Consider the following 24,158-nt stretch of genomic DNA (forward strand, 5'->3'; position numbering starts at 1 on the left):
AAATGTCGCTAGTTTTCTTCAAGTCACGACAACGTTACGTAGAGACTCTTAGGCCGGTTATTAATTATTGTTCATTGATTTCGCTCCCTTGCAAAGTAGATTATTTCAAGCACCGCGGCAAATTATGCTTCGGTTGACGAGCCACATCTCTTCAGCTCAGCCATGTTCAATAAGGGAATTGTTATCGTATAGACATTAGACAGTCATTGAAATCTTGCATTCTTTGCACAGCAAATTGTCGGTGACTGCAAGAAACAAACATGTCAATCTTAATGTCAGCTAATTTTTTAATGAATTCCGATACGCCTCATGAGAGGCCTCTCTTACTACATCCTTAATATTTATTTTGCTCAAAGTTATGGCAAGAATTTAAAAGCAAAAAGATTTCAATTAAATTTACCCTACCTTCATTGAAAAGATTCATACCATAATCTGTTTAACAAATTACAACAAATTTAAGCTCAATCAAAAGAGAAAGCCAAACCGCTTGCAGGTCATATCCTCTTAAAATTATTAATAGATGGCGATTTGTGAAACTTATAGCGGCTATTCTGCGCTTGATTCTATATGCTAAGTATTCATTGAATTAGCCATTTGAGTGAACCACCAGAGGATAGCAAATGTTCGACTTCTCTTTATGCATCATCTGGAATAATGTATCGGGCAGAAACAATTTCCAACAGCGTCAAGTGCGTATATAACGAACAAAGACGAGCTAATCGAAGAGTAATTCATGCAAACCCTGTCAAGGCCTGTCTCCATAGCGCCTGGCGCACAACTGATCAGCGAGCGAGGAAAGCCTTCTGGCTGCGGGAGGGAGGGAGCCGGGGCGCGGTGGAATAGGTTGGGCCAGATGCGCTTCTGCCTGTGGCGTGTGGTGGGATTACACCAGTCAAATGCGGAGCGGAGCAGGTTTACGGTGATCCGGCGCGGTCTGCGGATAGTAAGGCTTACGGCACTGTGAGAAGTGATAGTATGGGGTAAAATTTTGTGGAGTAGGACCTGTTGACAATTACCTAATTGATGCAGCAGGTTGGGGAGTGAGGGAGGTGTTGCTTAAAGTTGGTGTGGGGAGATGACTCAGTTACCTACAGCTTCTTGGGTGAGGCTGAGTATAGTTATTCCATTATGAGGGCAGGCGTTGGCGCTGGGGCTTGTTTATGAGTTAAATTTTTGGTCCACAGCTGCGCAAACATTAAACATTCTTATAGTTAAATGTGATGGAAGTTCAATGAGTCTAATGCAATAAAGGAAAAATATAATTATGATTTAATCAATAATCAGTAATATGACAACAGCAGGCAGCGACCAAGCTTACCGTATTTCTTATCTATTTAATTATTGGGTTTGTATGCGTATGATCTAATAACCGACTATCGAGTGAATTATTAGCGCAATTTATCACACGAAATTGTTGCATTGCAACTCAACCTAATATTCTTGCCCTTTTCTGGACATTGTTCATTTTCAACAATTATTGAAGGACAATTATTTTCTAAACTAGCTATTTTGAAATTTAGGAAGTACTGAAGCATAGACATCAACTTGATTTTATTTTCCCCGATATTTTCATTATTATAATTTTAATTATTTTAGTTGTTTCGTGTTTTTTTCCCCGAAACATTTAGTACAATAATGAAGTTCATAGAAATTAAATCATTTACTTTTTCAGATTGATTTTCCCTGTCCAACAAAAAGTTTTTATATAATTTAGACATAATACGTAGAAATTTCTTTAAGAAAGATTACTATATAGAAAGGCCAAAATCTTATGTTTTAAATCCAAAGTTGAACTGGAATGCAGAAATAATTGTGATGCATAATTATAGATAATTTCCAAAATGTCCATTATTTTACTAAGTATTATTACACTAATAAATCATTAGAGTTTGGCATGTTAACGGAAATATGTTGTATTCAATGCACAAACAATGATTTGAATAAAAAACTATCTATTGCATTTTTCGTCATTGACTTACCTTCACTGAGAATTTTCTTGTTTTCAACGTAAAAGTCGATGCATTCATGGATGTAGCAATACATCCTCTGCGGGACAAATTGTTTCATAGATTTGTTGTGTTTTTCCTTCAGTGAATAATTTTTATTTTTATGGACATGCTTTCTATTGAAATTATCAATTAGCTTGCTCTCAATGGACAATAATTTGCATGCAATAAATATATATGATTACTGAAAAATTTCCTCAGGAGTGGTTTAAATAACTTTTCAGAGTGATGACGATTTGCTTTGCGCACGGTTCATTGATATTTTAGATATGATTACATATGCATCTAATATCACAACAATATGCGTCAAAGACCAGACAGCATTTAACTTCAATAGCCAATTCTGAACCACAGTATCATACATTGTAAACGTAAAAAAATCACAGTTCAACGCATAATGCATAACATTCGATTCATAAATCCCCAAATAACAACTCTTCTCAAGAATCATATATGTAGAGCTTTCTCTCGAAGTTAACTTCGCTCACCAGAGTCTGGACGGCGAGCATGCGCTGGTGTCGCAGTTTCTCCACAGTTGCGAAGACATTTGGCTTCTGGTTTCGGTCAACGTCGTCCATCAGCTTCCAGACAGCGATGAAAGCTCCGCTGCGGTTCGCTCCAGCTCTTCAATGATGAATGTATGTTTTATAATAAATTCAAATAAACTTTAATTGCTGTGATATGTTTATGTTTTTCGGGATCAATATAGGGACAAGTAATTAGTCAAAGGTTTTTGTAAAGCAAATTACTGGTACATAAGAAATGAAAATTTTCGAGTAGTGTCATTAAGAGCCAAAAAAATCGCAATAAAATCACTAAAAACTTTTCATTTCAAACCAAAGACAACTATGAATTTGAGATAAATGTTAAAATCAGCGTATAACCAAAGTTAACAAAAACACGCCAATAAAGTAAGAAATTGGAACATACCATTAATTAAACTTTCCAACAAATTTTCCATTAATTCAACTCCGAACGACATGTAGATGATATTCACTCAACAAACAACCCATAACTCAACAATTAACTCATAATTATGACTCACCCGCAGTGCACTAGGACCCTATTTTCATAGTCTTCTTCATACAGCATGGAGTTTGATTTGCGTTCCCTGATCGTTTTCAGGACTTTGAGGAAGTTCATCGGCTCGGGAGGATTGCCTTCGTTCCAGTTTTTCAGGTGATAGTGCACCACCTGCCGTTCCCCGATGTCCTGTATATATAATTCCAAAATACATTATCAAGAGCTTGTTATTTTTCTAATATTATTTCATCTGCAAAATTAATCAACAGCCGAACCAGCAAAAATAGTTACGAGTTTAATACTTCGTCTGCCAATCGCTGCGGCCCAGGTCGTCAATACGGGTCCAAGTCGTAATATTTATCGTATGGAATAATTTTCTGGGTGCAAAATAATTCCAGCGATTGCCGCAAGATTTTAAATTTTAATTATTTTGCACTCCAGATGTTAACAATTTATTGCGTTTCAAAGCAACGTAGATCTATCAAGCTGCGTTGCTCGCAAAAGCAAAACTTCGATCACTGATCAGACGCCAATTAAGCTTCTTAAGAACATTAATATTATGCAAACTTAATCAGCTCGTCTATTGTTTGGTAAATTGTTTTGCTCAATAACATTTACATAGTTTTATACAATAACTATTCTCAGGTATAACTAATATAAACAGTATTTAAAACATCATTTTGATTTTACATTTCCCCATCATTTCTACCGCATCATGTCTTCTTTACTGAAACAAAATTTCGGTTTTTCTCAATCAACCTCTCCATGTAATCCAAGGTAATCTCTTCTCGTACCCCTAGGTATTACTTTCCACATCTCAAGGTACTCTCAAGGTTACTCATGGTACTCTCTCCACTTCCCTCAAGTTAGTATCCTCGTTCACCGAGAAGCCGCTCTTTACGTACTATCCTCAAATCAGATGAGATACCTACCCTCCAGCAGACATTTGCCGCTGAAACTATTTTGATTGTGATTTGATTTCGTTGGAACAAAGTCTTAGGAACGCTATTTAAAAGTCAGATGCCAGGTAGTGCTCTGGTTTAGCCATAGAGCTACTCCCCAAACAAAATTTAGATGCAGGGGCGACTCTGAAATAGGGAACGCCTAAAACTCAGAAAGCACGTATATCAGCTTCTCTATATCCTCTTTTCGGTCAACATTCCTACCCCAAGTCAGACAGTTACGACAGTCTGGCCTCGACTCTGGCGACTACTGAGCGGTTCGCTTGGGGATGTTCCCCGTATCGGGCAGCTTTGGCCGACGAGTCTGACAATGTGATAAAAAAAATCGCCCCCCCCTCCGCAGTGAGGGGAATCGCCTCCCTCCTCCGCAGTGAGGGGAACGAATGGACAATTGAATTTATACGTGATTTATTATTAATGCGTGATTCTGTAACTCGCTGAATACAAAGAGCATGCTAAGAAAAGTCAGAATCGTGGGTAATAATGCTCTTGGGAATGACATTTTTCCCCCACAACCGAAGAAATGATGCAAAAAGTTATCGATAATTAACTAATGGTAACAATAACCATATCAGTGTTGTGCAGTCTCTACTATGAGGAACGCTGCAACACCAAAATTTAAAAAAACATTGTAAAATGGACGAAAAATTAAACGATGATGTTTTCTATTTTAGATTGTGTTGAATTAACTGATAACGGCTTTCCACTCTATGCAACCTTATAGGTAAGCATTTACAGCCATAGAGAGCACACAATTGTCTAGTCAACATCGGTAAGCAGTGAAGAGTTATCTGAGATTACACTATAAGCTCAACTGCAGTCCGGCGTAAGATGAACGACGAGCTGCTCCCAAGTCTCGAACGCGGGGCTGGACGATGTATAGCCTGAGCCTCATCGTTGCACGCTACGACGACGCATGTGCTACTCATAATTTTTCAAACTAACTGACGACGACTATGGCTAAAAAATAAAATTTCCTTTCTTGACTATGCACAAGATCAATTTCCAGTTTCTCAAATAAATACTAATTTATAAAAATACACAGTTAAAATTAAATCCATTCCTGGGATTGATGAGCCGTACGCAACGTCAACTCTGGTTCTTCGCTGCTGAGAAAGGTATGCTCGTCTTTCCATTATTCGAAGAAACTAGATAATCGCGATTTTTCTTAATCCTTCAAAAAAAAACTAATTTTTTGAAAGGTTGTTCCCAAACTGTGGTAAGAGGGGAAATTCCAGGAGAAATTTTGGGTGGAGAAATGTTGCAACTTGTGTAGGTTAGGCCGGAAGAGGTTTGGCTAAATACACTATGGCCATGCTTACCTTTTTGTGGTTGTGGACATTCGGCGCTATGGCTTTGAGCACTTGACTTCATAGGCTTCTATATGCCCTCTTACGTTCTTACTGCGGAAAGAAATATGAACTAAGTGTGAAGTTTGGCAAAGCTGGACTCCTGCATGCGCCCCTAGTCATCAATGTAATCAAGGAGGCTGTTCCACATGTCGGCGACTCGAAGCGTGAATAAATGTTGTCGCGTCGATGAGTTGCAACGCAGTTTATTTAATTTATAGCCGAGGGGGTGCAGCCGTAGGCCACAAATTTTACTCAAAATTAAGCCCTGGAGCCAACGCCCAGTTTCACCATACATTACCTTTACTCAGCCTCAGAGCTAGAAGCCGCAGACTACGCTTAAACTCCGTAATCCAGACAAGCGACACACTGCCGACATATAATAGCGCCGTAGGTTGTCAGCCACTGCTCAAGCATGCTCGCTCATAAGCAGGCAGTTCCTCATCTGGCTAGACCTACTCCGGCCTAACCTCTTCTGGCCAAACCTATTCACCCTGTCCCGGCTCGCAACCTTCTTTCCGGCAAGAATTATGGACGGTCCAGCACACTTGGACCGCCATTCTAACTTTCTGCAGCTAATGCTTTGGTTAGGCCCGCTCAGGTTTGTTTTAGGTGAAGAAATGTTGCAACTTGTGTAGATTAGGACGAAAGATGTTTGGCCAGATGCAGTTTGGCCATGCTTACCTTTATCAAGCTTATTTTGTGGCTGTGGACATCGGACGCTATGGCTTTGAGCACGTGATTCATAGGCTGTTATGCCCTATAGCGTTTTTACCTACGGAAAGAAATGTGAACTAAGTGCGAAATTCGGCAAAGCTGGCCTTCGGCATGCGCCCCATAGCCGAGGCCCCTGGTAGTGGCTTTTGTTGCAAATTCTAGGAATCCTTCTGGCACTTTTTTTCCTGCCTTACACATCATAACGTTTACTGCCTTACACTGTATACCTGGCAATGATACAAGTTACCACACGCCTCCATCATAATACCAGTAACATACTATTACATTCGAATCGAACATTTACTTGATTCTCTTATATTAGGGCAAGAAAAAAAAAGAAAAGCAATTACGTAAGTATGTAAGAAAGTAAATGTTCGCATACTTACGCACGCACGCACACGAACGGGCACCGACTGCTTCTGGCATATATTTAGTTATGCAGGTTCAGAAAACCTCGCCCAGGAACTTCTGGGAACCTTTTGTCCACTGCCTTCCGCCGTGGGCTTGAAGGACAGCCTCTGGGCAATTTATAGGCTTGGTAGGCTTGGCCAAGCCCACAACTTGCCATACTGTCAGGAGACTACAATGTCGGCAAGGTAACTGGCTAGTCGCTGATTGCGATCGAGTGGCCAAGCAGACCCAGAATAACCTGAACCCAACTATAATGAGTTTGCAGAAGAGTCATGAGCATACCTTAAATTTTTTTAGGGTCAAGTCGCCCTCCGTCTTCACCAGGACGACGGTGGTGGTGGTGTGAAGTCTTAAGGTTAAAGTTAGGTTAGGATTAGGGTGTTAGGTTTGTTGTGTTTGTTTCCATTTATGCATCGTTAGTTATATTTACTTTCAACTGTTTATTTATTGAAAATCCTTGGTCTGGAAAAGCTGATTGAAGAACGATCACGTGCTAAGTGTCGGGGAGACTTAAGTTTGTGAAGAAATAGAATGTGTCCCCAACAATATATTAGGTGCAGAAACGAAATTATTGAATTTTAAATAATGGATTGCCTGACTGAAACGTACTAATTAAAAAACACTTACTGATTCCTGGAACGAAAATGCAGGTGAGAAATTTTTGTTGCAGATTATTAGAATTATTTGAAGATAGGCTGAGTGAGATAATGAAAGCATGAATATATCACCTGAAGGAGGGAACGAGGTGGTCGCCGGACAATCAGTGGTCGAGTTCTCGCTGAAATTTTCATCCGTAGTGCAGGGGAAAGAAATGCCCGCCTCAATTGCATCATATCCAGCAACTAATAATTTATCCGCTGAGCTCATTTTGATATTTCATTGATATAGACCATCTCATAGGTTGATTTATTTAAAACGTCTGTTTTCCTCCTAAATATCATTTAACATCTGGAATTTGTTTTGCCTTTCTTGACTGTTAGATTCATATAAACGTGTTAAGTGAATACATCCTTTATCTTTAAATAATTTTTCTCCTCAGAGCAGCATATTTCTTTTCTTTATTCTGACAAAGAAGGAAAAATGACATCACCTAAATGAAACAATTTTGGAATTTATTTCATAACTTTAATGAACTTTGACACATGTTTAAACACTTAACTACTGGAATGGACAATGGGAAAGCTTTTGTTTGCTCCGACAGACAGAATATTTAACGTTACGTTATTTCGTTATCCTACCTTTGTAATCCAATCGCCACAAAATAATTAAATAAACTCGTAGCGTGATAGACGATTAGTTTGCATTGAATTCAATCAGATTTTATTTATATGCACTAATTGCAAAACAACACCCATAACAATTACTAACATTACCATTAGCACAACTTTAACATAACAATTACTAGCACAACACTAAAACCTGCAGGTCAACCTTTGATCCGAAGTCAGAGAGAGAGAGATTTCAACTTCGTGTCTCGGTCATATTTTCTTTTATTTCATAAAAATAGAATTTGAGAAGAAACTGCCACAGTTTTAGGCCAGTATATAGTAAAACAAGTGTATCATCACAATCTGCATAACCAGTTCAAATAATGTTACCGAGTATTCACCCGCAATATTATTTCGAATATTTGCCATCAAAATTTTGTAAACGACCATTTACCTAGGGTCCACCATGTACTCTTTTAACCGAGAACTCAGGGCTTGAGCGAGTGTTTTGATGTATGATACTTCTTTGGGATGTATAATCAAATTAAATTTTGGAAATACTTTTCAGAACCGGGGCGATTATGACAGCTTCACATATATTGGATACATACAGAGCTGCCACCACTGTCGCAGGATACACTTACCCGAGCGAGACAGAAAAAGGAATGCTATCCTCAGCCAGCGTTGGAGTAATATGCACGGCTGAACGCAGTAAATGCTAACACGCATGCCACACATCCGTCTGATATGCGTTCACAAGACGGTGCTAAGCTGCGGACCTGAGCTACGTTCATTACAGCACCGTTAGGAAGGCACCGTTAGGAACAGTCAGTCATGTTATCTCACTGGCTCATGTAAGAAGAGCCATGTTTAGCGTGATTTTCATGCTCAGACTGGCACATGCAACAAAATGATTACACGATTTGACGACGTGTGCATGGGTAAATGGTCCTGATCAACTAATTACATAAACCCAGGAATTTATTTAAAATCCCATTTACGCCCGACAACTCAACCATTCTTGTCTGTATCTTTCTATCTATACTGCATTGATTTAGGTGAATCACATTGTGCTCCATTGCAATATTTAACCATTTAACTGCTAATGTGATTTAATTCAATGTAAATTCAATGTGGTTAATAATATTAGCTATAACGTCTCATATACATTGTATGACAGTACTAGTCTGATTTAATATCACAAAATGTATTATTAAGATATTATCTATTATTTTTGCTTTCTAGTTTTCAACTGAGATTCCGAGGCTCATGAGACTCGGCTCAATTATTTTAATGTAACCGTCATTTGAGTTGAGGGAATAAGTGATGACAAACATGATTTCTGCGAGAGAAAATTTGCTGAGAGATGCACAGTACAAACTGTTGCTTGTGACTTTGATAGAGAATGTATTGAAAAATACATATTTTAAAACTATTTAAAAATGAATATTTATATATTTTTAAATATATTTAAAACTATAACTACAAAATTATATTAGGGAGGACAATATAACTATTCCTAAAAAATTTTACTTCTACGTAAGGAAATTATTTAAGGCAACACATTGAATAAGAATTGAAACGCGGCAGCAAATAAAAAATTGGCTAAAAAAACATTTATTTGAACATACTGACGATATTGAAAACTTCAATCCACCTGCTGCTACGTGCGATGATTACGACGAAATGTTTTGATTTTTGATTGGGTCGAAGAATGTAACAAAATCAAAACATAAATCGATGCTGAAAGATCAAATTCTTTCTGGATATTTTTTCTATAAATATTGTAGGAAGCATTATGACGAATTTGCTTTAGGAAGTCGACGTTTGACCTTACAAACAGCGATAGCTGAAAACCTAGGTATTTCTATGTCATATGTAAATAGATTGCGTTGGGTAGGAATATTAGAAGCATTGAAAATTTTGCTCACGTCTCGCTCCTCCTCTATGAACTTAGAAAACAGAGAATGAATACAAAGTTGTTCTAACATCACCTCGACCCAGATCCCCTGTAAGAATTTACATATAAATTGAGGGCAAATTAAGAATTGAAAGAAAATTGGTTTTATTTATGCTCATTTGGAATTTAGTTATTTTTTCCGGTTGAATATTCAAAAATTCTTTTTGATTTTATAACTATTATTCAAGTGATTCATATGCCACCATCGATTATTACCGATATTTCCATATGCGTTCAATAAAAACTTAAGGCAATATTTCTATTGTCGGAATTTTTTCCTTTGCAGTTCCAGCACCCACCGCCCTGCCAACAAACTTAAAAAGCTGCAGAAAAAACTTTTATATACGCCAACTGGCTGTGTTGGAAATATTGCGATCAATTCAGACTAATTATTGTATCATTAAGTATAAACTGTATGGATCGATTAAGTGTGTTAGTTAATATTGACAATATTCTCCAATCGCCCCATTTATCTAAACTCTAAAGCCACGTCGACGTAGTCTGTAGAGGTAAGGCATCTCTAAAGAGCAGCGGCTCGGCGGCTCCCAAGCACAGCGAGCAGTCGAGTAAGCACACGTTCACACGAGTTCGGTTTACGGGAGTCGGCGTTGAGCATCGTACTAATCTTACTAATCTTTACTATGACTTGCTTCCTACTAATCTTTACCATGACCTGCTTGAAATATGTGCTTTCCGGGTTATTTACGAATAAATACGAATTTATTTACTTTCCGGGATACGAATAAAAATTCGTCTTTCTATCGCTTACTTCGATAGTGGAATTAAATTATTTAGGGAAATTTGCTTATACAGTCCGATAATTATTTCGATTTTAAGTCTAAATTTATACTAGAGTGGTCCTGGTATCTATTGGACGCAAAAGATTGAAGATTATGCAAGAGAAAAATAGTGACACGAAGTGGAGCAGGTAATTCACGCATGAAATTTCAAAATAATCGAGTGATATCAATTCTTATACCTATCACGTAAGAATGTTCTCGATAAAATATTTCGAATCAAACCGCTGTCGAAATTGGTGTAATGTTCACATTATGAAACTTCGATGCTTATTAGGCATTTTTCCGTAGCCTTTACTCTGAGCTGAACCATCGTTCGTTACGAATAAACGGAGGTTGTTTCAGTGGCTGTTTATTTGAATGTAGCAGCGTGTTCAAATAAAATTGTTGTTGGAACCATCTAATCATCACGGTGGTAGCACTAACTTCTGTCATTCGATGAAATTAATACTTGCAATACTTCAGTCAAATATTTTAAAATTACTCTCGAGCTTAGTCCTCTCCTACAGCTCAACGGTAGAGGCTCTGCTTCGCGTGTGGGAGACCGGCGTTCGAATCCTGCAGGCAAGGAGTTTCTTCAACTCGATTTCTCACGAGGTATGTGTATGGTACTCTGAAAATTTGTTCCCGCTACATGTCTGACATTGTTACTTGTACTATCGTGGTAGATCTATGTACGCAGCCCTTACAATGCTGATTGTGTGGAACTATGTCAGTAAATACATAAGCATCGGATTAGAAACTAAATTAAAAATTTTTTAAGACTTCATTTTAAAAAGTGGCCATCGGTGGCTCGTCAATGTGCCACTGGTGCCAATGGGTAGTTATTTGCGGAAGAAGAGCTTTACGGGTAGGGGGGCCATAGGCAGGTTATAGGTGTGGCAAAGGTGGTACACGCCACCCTTAATTCACTGTATAAATCATAGCTGCTCCACCTGTGGCGTCCGCCTATAGCCATCTTAAAAACATAGGTGCTCCACTCTTAATTTTTATTTGGGTACCATAATCGGTTCAACAAATTACAACAAATTTAAGCTCAATCAATTGAGAAAGCCAAACCGCTTGCAAATCATATCCTCCTAAAATTTTTCATCGATGGAGTTTTATGAATCTTATAGCGGATATTCTGCGCTTGATTCTAAATGCTAAGTATTCATTGAATTAGCCATTTGAGTGAACAACCAGAGGATGGCAAATGTTCGCCTTCTCTTAATGCATCATCTGAAATAATGTATCGGGCAGAAACAATTTCCAACAGCTTCAAATGCATATATGACATGTAAAGACGAGCTACTAGTAGAGTAATTCTTGATAACCCTGTCAGGCCTGTCTCCATAGAGCCTGGCGCACAACTGATCAGCGAGCGAGGAAAGCCTTCTGGCTGCTGAAAGGGGGGCCGGGGCGCGGTGGAAGAGGTTGGGCCAGATGCGCTTCTGCCTGTGGCGTGTGGTGGGATTACGCCAGTCAAATGCGGAGCAGAGAAGGTTTACGGTGATCCGGCGTGGTCTGCGGATAGTAAGGCTTACAGCACTTGTGAGATGTGATAGTATGAGGAAAAGTTTTGTGGAGTAGGACCTGTTGACAATTAACTAATTGATGCAGCAGGTTGTGGAGTGAGGCAGCTGTGAGTTAGAGTTGGTGTGGTGAGATGACTCCGTTACCTACAGCTTCTTGGGTGTGAGGCTGAGTTTAGTTATTGCATTATGAGGGCAGGCGTTGGCGCTAGGGCTTGTTTACGAGTTAAATTTTTGGTCCAGGGCTGCGCTAACAATAAACATTCTTATAATTAAATGGGATGGAAGTTCAATGAGTCTTATGCAATAACGGAAAAATATAATTATAATTATAATCAATAATCAGCAATATGACAACAGCAGGCAACGACCAAGCTTACAGTATTTCTTATCTATTTAATTATTGGGTTTGTATGCGTATGATCTAATAACCGACGATTGAGTGAATTATTAGCGCAATTTATTCCACGAAATTGTTACATTGCAACTCAACCTAATATTCTTGCCCTTTTCTAGTAATTGTTCATTTTCAGCAATTATTGAAGGACAGTTATTTTCTAAACTAGCTATTTGAAATTTAGGAAGTACTGAAGATTAGGCATCAACTTGATTATTTTACCCGATATTTTCATTTTATAATTTTAATTATTTTAGTTGTTTCGTATTTTTTCCCGAAACAAATAAGTAAACTAATGAAGTTTAAATAAATTAAATCGCTTACTCTTCCAGTTTAATTTTTCCTGTCCAAAAAGAAGTTTTTATATAATTTAGATATTATACGTAGAAATTTCTTTAAGAAAGATTACTATATAGAAGGGCCAAAATCTTATGTTTTAAATCCAAAGTTATACTGGAAAGCAGAAAAAATTGTGATACATTATTATAGATAATTTCCTTCCAAAATGTCCATTATTTTTACTAAGTATTATTTCAGTAACAAATCATTAGAGTTTGACACGTTAACGGAAATTTGTTGAATTCGATGCACAAAGAATGATTTGAATTTAAAAAACTATCTATTTCGTTTTTCGTCATTGACTTACCTTCACTGAGAATTTTCTTGTTTTCAACGTAGAAGTCGATGCATTCATGGATGTAGCAATACATCCTCTGCGGGACAAATTGTTTAATAGATTTGTTGTGTTTTTACTTATTGAATAATTTTTATGGACATGCTTTTTATTTAAACTATCAATAAGCGTGCTCTAAATGGACAATAAGTTGCATTCAATAAATATATATGATTACTGAAAAAGTTCCTCAGGAGTGATTTAAATAACTTTTCAGAGTGATGACGATTTGCTTTGCGCACGGTTCATTGATATATTGGATATGATTACATATACATACATCTAAGATCACAACAATATGCGTCCAAGACCAGACAGCATTTAACTTCAATAGCCAATTCTGAACCACAGTATTATACATTGTAAACGTAAAAAAATCCACAGTTCAACGCATAATGCATAACATTCGGTTCANCCGCTCTTTACGTACTATCCTCAAATCAGATGAGGTACCTACCCTCCAGCAGGCATTTGCCGTTGAAACTATTTTGATTGCGAGTTGATTTCGTTGGAACAAAGTCTTAGCAACGCTATTTAAAAGTCAGATGCCAGGTTTAGCTCTGGTTTAGCCATAGAGCTACTCCCCAAGCAAAATTTAGATGGAGGGGCGACTCTGAAATAGGGAACGCCTAAAACTAAGGAAGCACGTAAATCAGCTTCTCTATGTCCGCTTTTTGATCAACATTCCTATCTCAAGTCAGACAGTTACTTAATTACGACAGTCTGGCCCCGACTCTGGCGACTACTGAGCGGTTCGCTTGGGAATATTCCCCGTATCGGGCTGTGCAATGATTTAACTTATTAACTTAGATTATTTGAAGCTGATGTTTTGACAACATCTCCCGAACCATAGAAAAGGCTTGCTTCCAGGTTTTCTTCATTCGTTGTAATTGGGCAGTCGGCCGCTTGTACCTATGGTAAGCGCTTAGGTTTTCTATTGAATAATACATAGAATGTGTACTTGAAATTAATTGTAAGAGTTGCGTTATAATTGTTTGATATCTCGTTACTAGTACTGTGTATTTAAGCATGTGATTATTTAATTGTAGGTATAAGAGCCTGGAGTACTTCCCTCCTCTGTCGCTCCGTTCTTGCTTCTGGACTCCTGCAATAAAACTACGTCTGAACTGAATTCTGTTGACCTACAAGTAGAAGAAATGTTGGTTGGCACTTAATTCTGGAACCTATAATGAAAGGAACCCGTTGGCGTCATTACAGGCAGCTCTGGCCGAGTCTGACAATGTGATAAAAAATGGCCTTCCCTTCCTCTGCAGTGAGGGGAACGAATGGACAATTGAATTTATACGTGATTTATTATTAATGCTTTTTCAGTAACTCTCTGAATACAAAGAACATGCTGAGAAAAGTCAGAATCGTGGGTAATAATGCTCGTGGAAAAAACATTTTTCCCCCACAACTGAAGAAATGATGCAAAAAGTGATCGATAATCAACTAATGGTATACCAAACTAATATCAGTGTTGTGTATATAGTCTTTGCTATGAGGAACGCTACCACATCAAAACTTAAGAAAGCATTGGAAAACGGAAGAATAATTAAACGATGATGCTTTCAATTTTAGATTGTGTTGAATTAACTGATAACGGCTTTCCACTCTATGCAACCTTATTGGTAAGCATTTACAGCCATAGAGAGCATGCAGTTGTCTAGTCAACATCGGTAAGCAGTGAAGAGTTAATACGAGATTGCACTAAGCTCAACTGCAGTCCGGCGTAAGATGAACGACGAGCTGCTCCCAAGTCTCGAATGCGGGGCTGCACGATGTATAGCCTGAGCCTCATCGCAGCACGCTACGACGATGCATGTGCTACACATAATTTTTCAAACTAACTGATGACGACTATGGTCTAAAATAGAATTTTCCTTTCTTGACTGCACAAGCTAAATTTTCAGTTTCTCAAATAAATACTAATTTATAAAAAAATACACAGTTAAAATTAAATCCATTCCTGGGATTGATGAGCCGTACGCAACGTCAACTCTGGTTCTTCGCTGTGCTGAGAAAGGTTTGCTCGCATTTCCATCATTCGCAGAAACTAAATCGTGATTTTTTGTTAGCCTTCCAAAAACGCATTTTTTGAATAGTTGTTCCCAAACTGCGGTAAGCGGAAAATTCCAGGAGAAATTTTGGGTGGAAAAATGTTACAAATTGTGTAGGTTAGGCCAGAAGAGGTTGGGCCAGATACAGTATGGCCATGCTTACCTTTTTGTGGTTGTGGACATTCGGTGCTATGGCTTTGAGCACAGTTAGGCCTGAAGAGGTTAGGCCAGAGGAGGTTTGGCCAGATGCAGTATGGCCATGTTTACCTTTGGTAAGCTTATTTTATGGCTGTGGACATCCGGCGCTATGGCTTTGAGCACTTGACTTCAGAGGCCGTTTTGCACTCTAGCGTTCTTACCTATGGAAAGAAATGTAAACTAAGTGTGAAGTTTGGCAAAGCTGGCCTTTGGCATACGCCCCCTTGAAGGGCAGCCTCTGAGCAATTTATAGGCTTGGTAGGCTTGGCCAAGCCCACAACTTGCCATACTGTCAGGAGACTATAATGTCGGCAAGGTGATTGGCTAGTCGTGATTGCGATCGAGTGCCAAGCAGACCCAGAATAACCTTAACCCAACTATAATGAGTCTGCAGAAGACTCATAATCATACCTTAAATTTTTTTAGGGTCAAGCCGCCTTCCGTCTTCACCAGGACGACGGTGGTGGTGGTGTGCGTGGCCTCCTCCTGCCTCTTCTCCTTGACGCTCGCCTCAATGCCGTTGTTGAACACCCAGCGTCGGTCCAGAGGCAGGTAAGGGGCACACTGAAAACATCATTAATTTTGTGATTTTCTTTAATCAGACCAGGACATTCTGCACTGTTATCAAACACTGGGTTATTGAAACTTGACCTGATAGAGTTATTTAACACACACTGTGTTTAGACTGGCAACATTGATTAAATAAGGAAAACTCTTAAACTTGGCAATGAAATTCCGCACTGGTATTAAACTTTGAGTTGTTGACACTTACAAGCGGTATTAATTTAATATTATACATTTAGATCATAGACCTAAGGTATCTTACATTGTAATAAACATAAAAGTTCAATACTGGGGTTATAAGTAAAAAATATTTAACTTTTCAATTTCAGGTTAAATTTTTCACAAGTCTTACGCCCATTTGTTTGTTTCCGAGATTTCTGTCATCCGCAGACAGCCGGACGATGATGGACACCTGATGCTCCCACACCATCGACCAGAAGAGATCGTCATCGTCAGTCGTTTGCTGTAGGTCTTGAGTTGCTATGAAGCCGCCATCCTGGAGTTCAGGTGAACAGTTATTAGGGCAAATTCATTTACCAAGTGGAATATCGCTTTAGAAACACAATCGTGAAAGGTTTGTTCCAGAGCACAGAAGTATTACGGTATTGTTCCTTATTTTCATTGATCTATTCAGTGCAAGAAAACAATATGCCAGAATTCTCAGTGCATTTTCAAAATGATAAATTCGTTTTATTGCATTACGCTTACATCAATTAATTGTAGTTTAATCGATCGAATATTCAATTCAGTGCTCACCACGCGCTCGCAGTCTTTCTCTATAAATCTTGAACTGATGATGGAACTGGTTTACTCAACGACTTTCATTTACAACGTTTTTAGGATTTCGTTTAGTTTTAAATTGCGAACTTCATTTTGAATAGAAGCAAAATCAAATGATCCACACGCGCAACATTATTCGAGGTTCTCAGTACCACAGAAAAATTATAAGCGAGCTAAGTATAGGACGTGCAGATTTTTGCAAATTTTTTATGAAATGTTTTGTTGCAAATTCACGTATGAAAAAAGTTAACTTATATTAATTACCATTAACTTTGATTATATTAAAATTAATTGTATTAAATACCATTAATATATTCTAAATGAATTATTAAAGCTGACCGTTTCTAAAAAAATCTTATTCAATGCAGGCAACATCATCAACGAAACTTACGATGTGGGACGCGTTGATGTATTCCCCTGACTTCAACTTCACGCGGTTTTCATCAACTGGTGCATAAGAATTCGCTATTAGATTACAATTTTACATCAAATTCGTTATTTTCATATTTAAAATTGAAAGAATGAACCAAGTCGAACATTTGTTCAAATGAACCCGAAAAATTTATAAAATGTCTTTGACACAATAAGAGCTCTATCCCGCCTTTTGTTTGATTTATATTTCTAGCATAAACATTTACAGAATCGAAATTAATCTGTCCTTACTATTTAAAAAAGTGTGTCAGTATGTCTACTTTTTAATAAAGTATATACATGAAGCATATCTTCAGCTGGGGTGGAGGGGTCAACAAAGGTATCTCATATTGACTACCCGCGTCCGAAGACATCTGCGTGTATCGCTGGTCAGCTAGTGGGATATTGCCTGCCGTGTCTCTTTCAATTTTATTAGATGGTGATTCAATATGTTTTGCCGGTGCCTCCTTGCAGCAAGACGCGCCAATTTGGCGTCTGAAGTAAATTAGAAGACCCAAGACCATGAGGAACAAAGAGATACCCACTAGCATGCCCACGATCAACCCGATGTTTGGCTCTGTCATGAGATAATATAAATTTATTTTAGAAATATTAATGTTTCACGGGCATTTAAATAATAATGAAAAATATTCGTAGAATATACTAAATTGCGAATTCGTTGTGGCTGACATTCGTTCAAGCTACCTTACTACAAAAACCATTTCTACGAAACTCGTGTTGGTTGCGTCCCATATAGGGAAAAGTCCTGCAGTAGTTTGTAAACACTATCATCCAATGTCCACAGTTTCTTGCGACGAAGCTGTCAGTCATTCGTGATTAAAAATTTTCATTTTGTATGTTTTGAATTTATTATAATCGTAAACTTTCAAGAGATTTAAATACTTCATTTTGCCTCATCACATGACAGAGTAATGTATTAGGTGCATAAATGAAATCATTTAATTTTAAAGAAAGGATTCGCTGTCTGTAACGTACAAATTAAAACACTTAATTACTGATTCCTGGAACGAAAATGTAAGTGAGAAATTTTTGGTGCAGATTATTAGAATTATTTGAAGGTTGGTTAGGTGAGGTAATGAAAGCATGAACATCTCTCCTGAAGGAGGGAACGAGGAGGTCGACGTCGAATCGTTGTTCAAGTTCTTTCTGAAATTGTCATCTGTTGTCCAGGGTAAGGAAATGTCCGCATCAATAAGTATATCATATCCACCATATAATAATCTACCCGCTGAGCTCATTTTGATATTTTATTGATCGATCATCTCATGGGTTGATTTATTCAGAGGACGTCTGTTTTCCTCATAAATATCTCATAACATCTGGAATTTGTTTTTCTTTTTTGGACTATTAGTTTCATCTAAGCGTGTTGAGTGAAAACATTCTGTATCTTGGAATTTAAGGTTTGACGTCTACAGTGTGGCTATGAAAACGTCGCTGTAATATTATTAATAACTTCCCTACACACCCTCTTCCCCACTCACCCTCTTCCCCACTCACCCTCTTCCCCACTCACCATCTTCCTGCGTTACACAATAGGTTGGCAGTGAAGGCTCCCCCTTCCCAGCTGCAGTCGCCGCCACAACAGAGAAGGAGTAGTTGCTGTACGGCGTCAAACCAGCGATATTTATCGTCGTAGTCTTGGAATATGCAGAATTAACCTCCAAGGTTGCGTGGTTTCCCCACATGACCTGACCGCTGTACACAACGGTGTAGTTGACGACCTCGCATTTAGTGGCAGGTTTGGTCCACGTCAGAGTCACGCTACGACTTGCCACGGATGATACTTCAGGAGGTGATCCCGCTGGCGGTACTAGGTGTAGGAAATCATGCAAGGAAACGTCAACACTTCTCGCAAACTGCCGACCTTCCATCTTGTGTGTATTTTTAATTATCAAACGATGAAAGACGAAATATCATGATAATATTCAGTTATTTATTGTTATCCATTTATTATAAATATAAATTAAGGCTGTTAGTTTCAAGATATTCACCCCCGCTTGTTGAAGATAAATAACTAAATTTCAAATTATATATATATATAATTATGACATGGACATCGTCATGTTGAAGGTTCTCGTGCCGAGAAGCTCTACTTTTTGCACGTTTTAAACAAGATATAGCGTTGTCGTTTGCTTTCTGATTTGTATAACGATTAAATGTATGAGATAATTTGGTATTGCTTGACTTCTGCTGCTGCTTTTGTAAGTGTTTACTCTTCAGTATCAACTCGATGATAAATGCACACTCCGCTCACCATCCTGCAGGGTGTAGGCTGCTGCGGACGCTGGGGTGCCAGTGTTGATCTGAGTGCTCCCACCCAATGCCTTGGGCTGCACCGTGACGGTGTAGAGAGTGCAGCTGTCTAAGGTCGGGTATACATCGCAGGCCGAGGTGCTGGTAGCAGACGAGTTAACGTAACACGATGCAGTAGCGACGCCTACTCCATCAGGTATCCATGATACCAGGTACCTAATAACTTCACCAGTTGGCTCCTGCAGCTCCCACGTCGCGTCGATCATCGTTTTTTGTGGATAAAGCTTCAGTTGGCTCACCACGTCTGGTTTGAGAGGTGTTACGGAATTAAAACTGCCCTGAAATTCAGAAGTGGCCTGAAGCTCTTAAATCAACGAGCCCGAATTTTAAATTTCTCTTATATTCGTATTCTGTCCTCGCAATGATGTATAAGCTATGTATATTGGTAATAACTTCCCCACTCACCCTCTTCCCTACTCACCCTCCTCCCCACTCACAATAGTTGAAGCAATGCATAATAAATGAGCCTTTTATAATTATTCACATCCAAACAATTTGATGAATTTTGAGAACCCAATTGGATACTTGTAAGTTTTTGTATCGATTTATCAATATTCATTAATATTTCCATCCATACTAAGTTTTACCATGAAAATTAAGGACCGTTCATTTTTTCAAGACGGTGTCTTTTTACAATATTAATTGTATTACAATGCTTGACCTGCAAGTTTTAGCATATATACTAATAATTATAAAATTCTGTAGATTAGCAGAATGTCTCAAAATATATATCCGGGTTAAAACCTATTTTATGACGATGTGTTCAAATGTCACTTCAGCCTATACCATTCGCATCGGTATAAGCGTTTCAATTCCATTTTTGTCAAAATACAAATAATTTTCTGACGAACGAATTTACAATATTTGGAACTGCGATGCATAATCCAACGCGAATATATAGTAACCGATCAAGCCCTGACTTAGGAGATCCCCTCATGACTGGACAGAAAAATGTATCACAGAGGCAGACGAACAACTTGCGTTGCAGGAAATATGTCGTCTTTATTCTGAAGAAGTGAAGTGTTGAGACTGCTTAGATCTTCGCATTGCAAATTTGATCGAGACATTTCTCAGGAAGCCGAGAAATATATTTGGTAATGCAACTGCGACCTAATTTCATCCAAATTTTAACTTGCACAAATATTTTGATCTAGTCTTGCACAGTAAAACTTTGCAGAGAATGAGTGCTGATAAATAAGTAAGCACAATTAATAAAGAAATAATTTGTTTTGTACCGGAGTGTAACTCGTTTATCATAAAATATGTACCTGCGAATCGTTGTGTTCATCTATTCTAACTCATACTTAAGTTGCCCCACTAACTCGTCATCATCTTGCCTCACAATGTTTCCCACTCACCCTCTTCCTCACTCACCCTCTTAACCACTGACCCTCNAATATTCTCACTATGCTGTAGTAAAGTTACGAGTCCAAATAAAGATAACCTTGATGAATATTTTGTGAACAACTTCCTACAACCACGAAACTACAGGAGGTGATCCCGCTGGCCGTGCTGAGGTGTAGGAAATCAAAAAATGTCAATACTTTTCCAAAACTTCCGACCTTCCATCTTCTGTGTATTTTTAATTATCAAACGATGAAAGACAAAATCTCATGATAATTTTCAGTTATTTAATATTCTCCATTTATTCTAAATATAATTAAAGGCTGTTAAATAATTGATATTCACCCCCGCTTGTTACAGATAAATAACTAAATTTCAAATAATATGTATATTTAATGATTGCCATGGACATCGTCATGTTGAAGGTTATCGTGCCGAGAAGCTCAACTTTTTGCACGTTTTAGACAAAATATAGCGCTTGTCGTTTGCTTTCTGACGATTAATTGTGTGAGATAATTTGGTATTGCATGACTTCTGCTGATGCTTTTTGTGTTTTACTCCTCAGTATCAACTCTATGATATAATGCACGCCCCGCTCACCATCCTGCAGGGTGTAGGCTGCTGCGGACGCTGGGGTGCCAGCGTCTGATTCAAAGTCCCCATCTATTGTCCTGGGCTGCACCGTGACATTGTAGAGAGTGCAGCTGTCTATAAGGTCGGGTACATATCACAGGCCGAGGTGCTGGTAGCAGGCGATTCAACGCCACATTCTGCTGTAGGGGCGCTGCTTCCCTCAGGTATCCACTTTACCACGTACTTATTTATATACTTAATATCTTCATATTCATCATATATTGTTGGTTCGTGCAGCTCCCACGTCGCGTCGATCATCGTCACTTGTGGGAAAAGCTTCAACTGGCTCACTACGTCTGGTTTGAAAGTGGTTAAGGAATTAAATCTGACCTGAAAATCGGAGGTGGCATGAAGCTGTGCAATCAAAGAGCCCGAATTTTAAATTTCTCTCATATTCGTATAGTGTGCAATGATGAATAAGCTAATGCTAATGGCTAAATTTCACCTTCAACAAATTTGTTCAAAGTGTCGCAATATGATAAGTGATCTGGCTGGAGTAAAAATTGTCAGTATAAACGACTGATGAAGAACTATTTCCATATCTATATCATTTAATTAATATTAATTATCGGCTATGTATTAAAATAATAGCATGAATTACGATACGCACCTTTTGCCGCCCGCACCGTCTGGATCTGCACAAGGACGAGGAATGTCCTCAATGAGAAGTGCTGTGCGAATGGCAACATGGAGAAGTTTCAGCGAAAATTCTTCTTAGAAGTTAAATTACTTCTAACGCAAAGTGTACGATGTTTTTGTTTTGCAAATCATGCAAACAGTTCCACATGAAGCTAATTTGAACATTAATTTCTTAAGTCAGAAATTTTTCATATAATGTTCATTCATGAAGCACAAAGCAGTTAGGTCTTCAGGGAAAATGAAATGCAGGAACTATGAAACTTAAGTTAAAGAGTACTTTATAAAACTCAATGATCAATAATTATAAACCAACGCTATGCTAACCTGGAGAGTGGAGGACACTAGCAGGCAGCCCAGGTACACCAGGCTTCGTGACAACTCAACCATCGTGCTCTACCTTCTTTGCACTGCAAGCGTTAGTTTTTCAGAATTCACTTCACGGTTCATAACAGACAAAGCATGGTATGCATATAACACAGAAGGAACAAACTGTGAGCGAATGCAGTACATAACCTACTCAGTGGGAGCGTGAAACTGATATAAGAGTGTACCTTGGTTCTTACTTTACAACCTTTGTAAGCCTTTGTAGATAATGCACAATTTAAATGTTTTATTATAAAAGTGTTGTATCATCGAATAAAAAACAATTTCCTGCTGTGAGCCGAGTGATATCACTTCCTTAACTGTAGGTATTTTGATCTATGTTATCGTTATCAGCTTAATTTAGGCGCTTGAACTCTTCTCTCCGAAAATGATAATTTCGTAGCTGGCGATGTGTTAGGGCTTTAGTGCTCTATAAATTAATCTCATATATTTCAAATTTATAAATTATCATGAGTACGTTTGTAGCGATTAGAATCCTTAATTGTTTAAACCCTTGCTTCGGTTGCTCATCACTCTAGCTGAAACACGACATATAGATACTAAAAATTATGTTTTATTATTGGTAATGGTTATAAAACAACTGTAGCTCAGTAGAAATTTCTTCAGCTTTTATTTAAGGAGATTAACGGATCAAATTTGCAGTCAACTTTGTTTCTTGCTACTAGTTGAACGGTGTGGACAAGGCTTGGTCTTGGTTCCGTCTTCAATATAAAGAAATAGAGTCAGCTGCAGCGTAGTCTGCGTACACGTGAATCGCACGTAAGCTAGGCACCGTCGACTCGGGTGGTTCTGAAGTAGATAAAATACTCTTGAATTGCTGCTGACAAAGAAATATAATTAATTAACTTGCGAAATAAGCGAGATATAATTGGAAATAATAATTCAATAGTCAATGAGTACATATAATTACCTTAAATGAAAAATCCACTTAAGAGGCTGTTGTCGAGTAATGCGCCGAGTTAAGGTAGTAAGGATTAGCCCAGTGACAGTATAAGTTAATGCATGCGGCTAAATAGAATTAATAATAGTTGCTGAGAAGCAACTTAAGATTTTAATTTGAACAAACTGGGCCAATCAAGTGTATAAGAGAATGGCATGCAAATGAATGAGGTTGATGATTAAGAGGAGGAAATTTAAGGCAAGACTCGCTGGCAAAACCGGCGGCTGTCAAGGCTCGTTCTTTTTCTTCTAGATTAAAGGTATAGAGCGAAGTAAGCTCTTTCTTCACTTTAAGAAAGATGGAAATTCTAATTATAAATTCTAACATTTGAATTTTCTAAATATCTATCAATTAAATTTCTAATATTATCGACGAAGAACAGGAAAAATTACAGATTCAAAACTCAATTTCTTTCGATAAATGCACATCTCCATAATATTTCAGAGATAATGTTAATGAAACCGTAGATAATTGGATAAAATCGTTGATAATTAATGAAATCGTAGATAACTATCATGCACAGTTGGATTTTCAGGTTGATAAGACTTAACCAACAGTTACATTTACATGGTAAAATATTTTTGAATAAGTGATGTAAATGAACAATTATAATTCGAAAACAATAATGTATGGAACGGAAATGCACAACAAAAAACAATTGTTTGCACACTTTGTCTCTTCTATTGATACAAGTAATACTTTGACCTCAGTTGCTAACAGTCAAACTCAATGGTTGTGTGCCGTCAGTAATTAGGATAACGGATTAACCGCCTTATTGCAGTAACGCAACTATCAAGACAAGATTAGGGACTTGTCTAATGAAACAAAATAGATGAAGGCAAGTACTGTTTACT

General features: G+C 38.0%; 2 protein-coding genes across 2 annotated transcripts; both read right to left on the bottom strand.

The window, feature by feature from the left end:
• Positions 1-353: 353 nt before the first annotated feature.
• LOC108671349 (tyrosine-protein phosphatase corkscrew-like) lies at positions 354-17,092 on the bottom strand. The gene is made up of 8 exons (XM_047883104.1): positions 17,011-17,092; positions 16,192-16,335; positions 15,726-15,839; positions 6,751-6,789; positions 3,052-3,218; positions 2,495-2,630; positions 1,980-2,046; positions 354-934 (listed from the first exon to the last, which is right to left on the bottom strand). The coding sequence occupies exons 2-8, from the start codon at positions 16,267-16,269 to the stop codon at positions 915-917; spliced, it is 621 nt and encodes a 206-aa protein (XP_047739060.1). The 5' UTR covers positions 16,270-16,335; positions 17,011-17,092; the 3' UTR covers positions 354-914.
• Positions 17,093-17,314: 222 nt separating this feature from the next.
• On the bottom strand, positions 17,315-22,413 carry LOC125178709. The gene is made up of 6 exons (XM_047883103.1): positions 22,305-22,413; positions 21,952-21,976; positions 19,306-19,608; positions 18,565-18,861; positions 18,148-18,210; positions 17,315-17,607 (listed from the first exon to the last, which is right to left on the bottom strand). The coding sequence occupies exons 1-6, from the start codon at positions 22,365-22,367 to the stop codon at positions 17,315-17,317; spliced, it is 1,044 nt and encodes a 347-aa protein (XP_047739059.1). The 5' UTR covers positions 22,368-22,413.
• Between the last annotated feature and the right edge of the window lie 1,745 nt (positions 22,414-24,158).

This window comes from Hyalella azteca, unplaced genomic scaffold (genome assembly GCF_000764305.2).
Source record: "Hyalella azteca isolate HAZT.00-mixed unplaced genomic scaffold, Hazt_2.0.2 contig12019, whole genome shotgun sequence".
NCBI classification, from domain to species: Eukaryota; Metazoa; Arthropoda; class Malacostraca; order Amphipoda; family Hyalellidae; genus Hyalella; species Hyalella azteca.

What these genes read in the sequence shown, in the direction of transcription:
- LOC108671349 (XM_047883104.1), bottom strand. Translation starts at nt 16,269, where the DNA reads ATGGTGTGGGAGCATCAGGTGTCCATCATCGTCCGGCTGTCTGCGGAT. An exon ending in TGACCCTAAAAAAATTTAAG is followed by an intron (nt 3,219 to 6,750) that starts GTATGCTCATGA and finishes TTATATATACAG; the next exon opens with GACATCGGGGAACGGCAGGT. An exon ending in TGCTCGCCGTCCAGACTCTG is followed by an intron (nt 2,047 to 2,494) that starts GTGAGCGAAGTT and finishes TTTGTCCCGCAG; the next exon opens with AGGATGTATTGCTACATCCA.
- LOC125178709 (XM_047883103.1), bottom strand. Translation starts at nt 22,367, where the DNA reads ATGGTTGAGTTGTCACGAAGCCTGGTGTACCTGGGCTGCCTGCTAGTG. An exon ending in TAGTGTCCTCCACTCTCCAG is followed by an intron (nt 21,977 to 22,304) that starts GTTAGCATAGCG and finishes GTCCTTGTGCAG; the next exon opens with ATCCAGACGGTGCGGGCGGC. An exon ending in TTGTGTAACGCAGGAAGATG is followed by an intron (nt 18,211 to 18,564) that starts GTGAGTGGGGAA and finishes CCTGGACAACAG; the next exon opens with ATGACAATTTCAGAAAGAAC.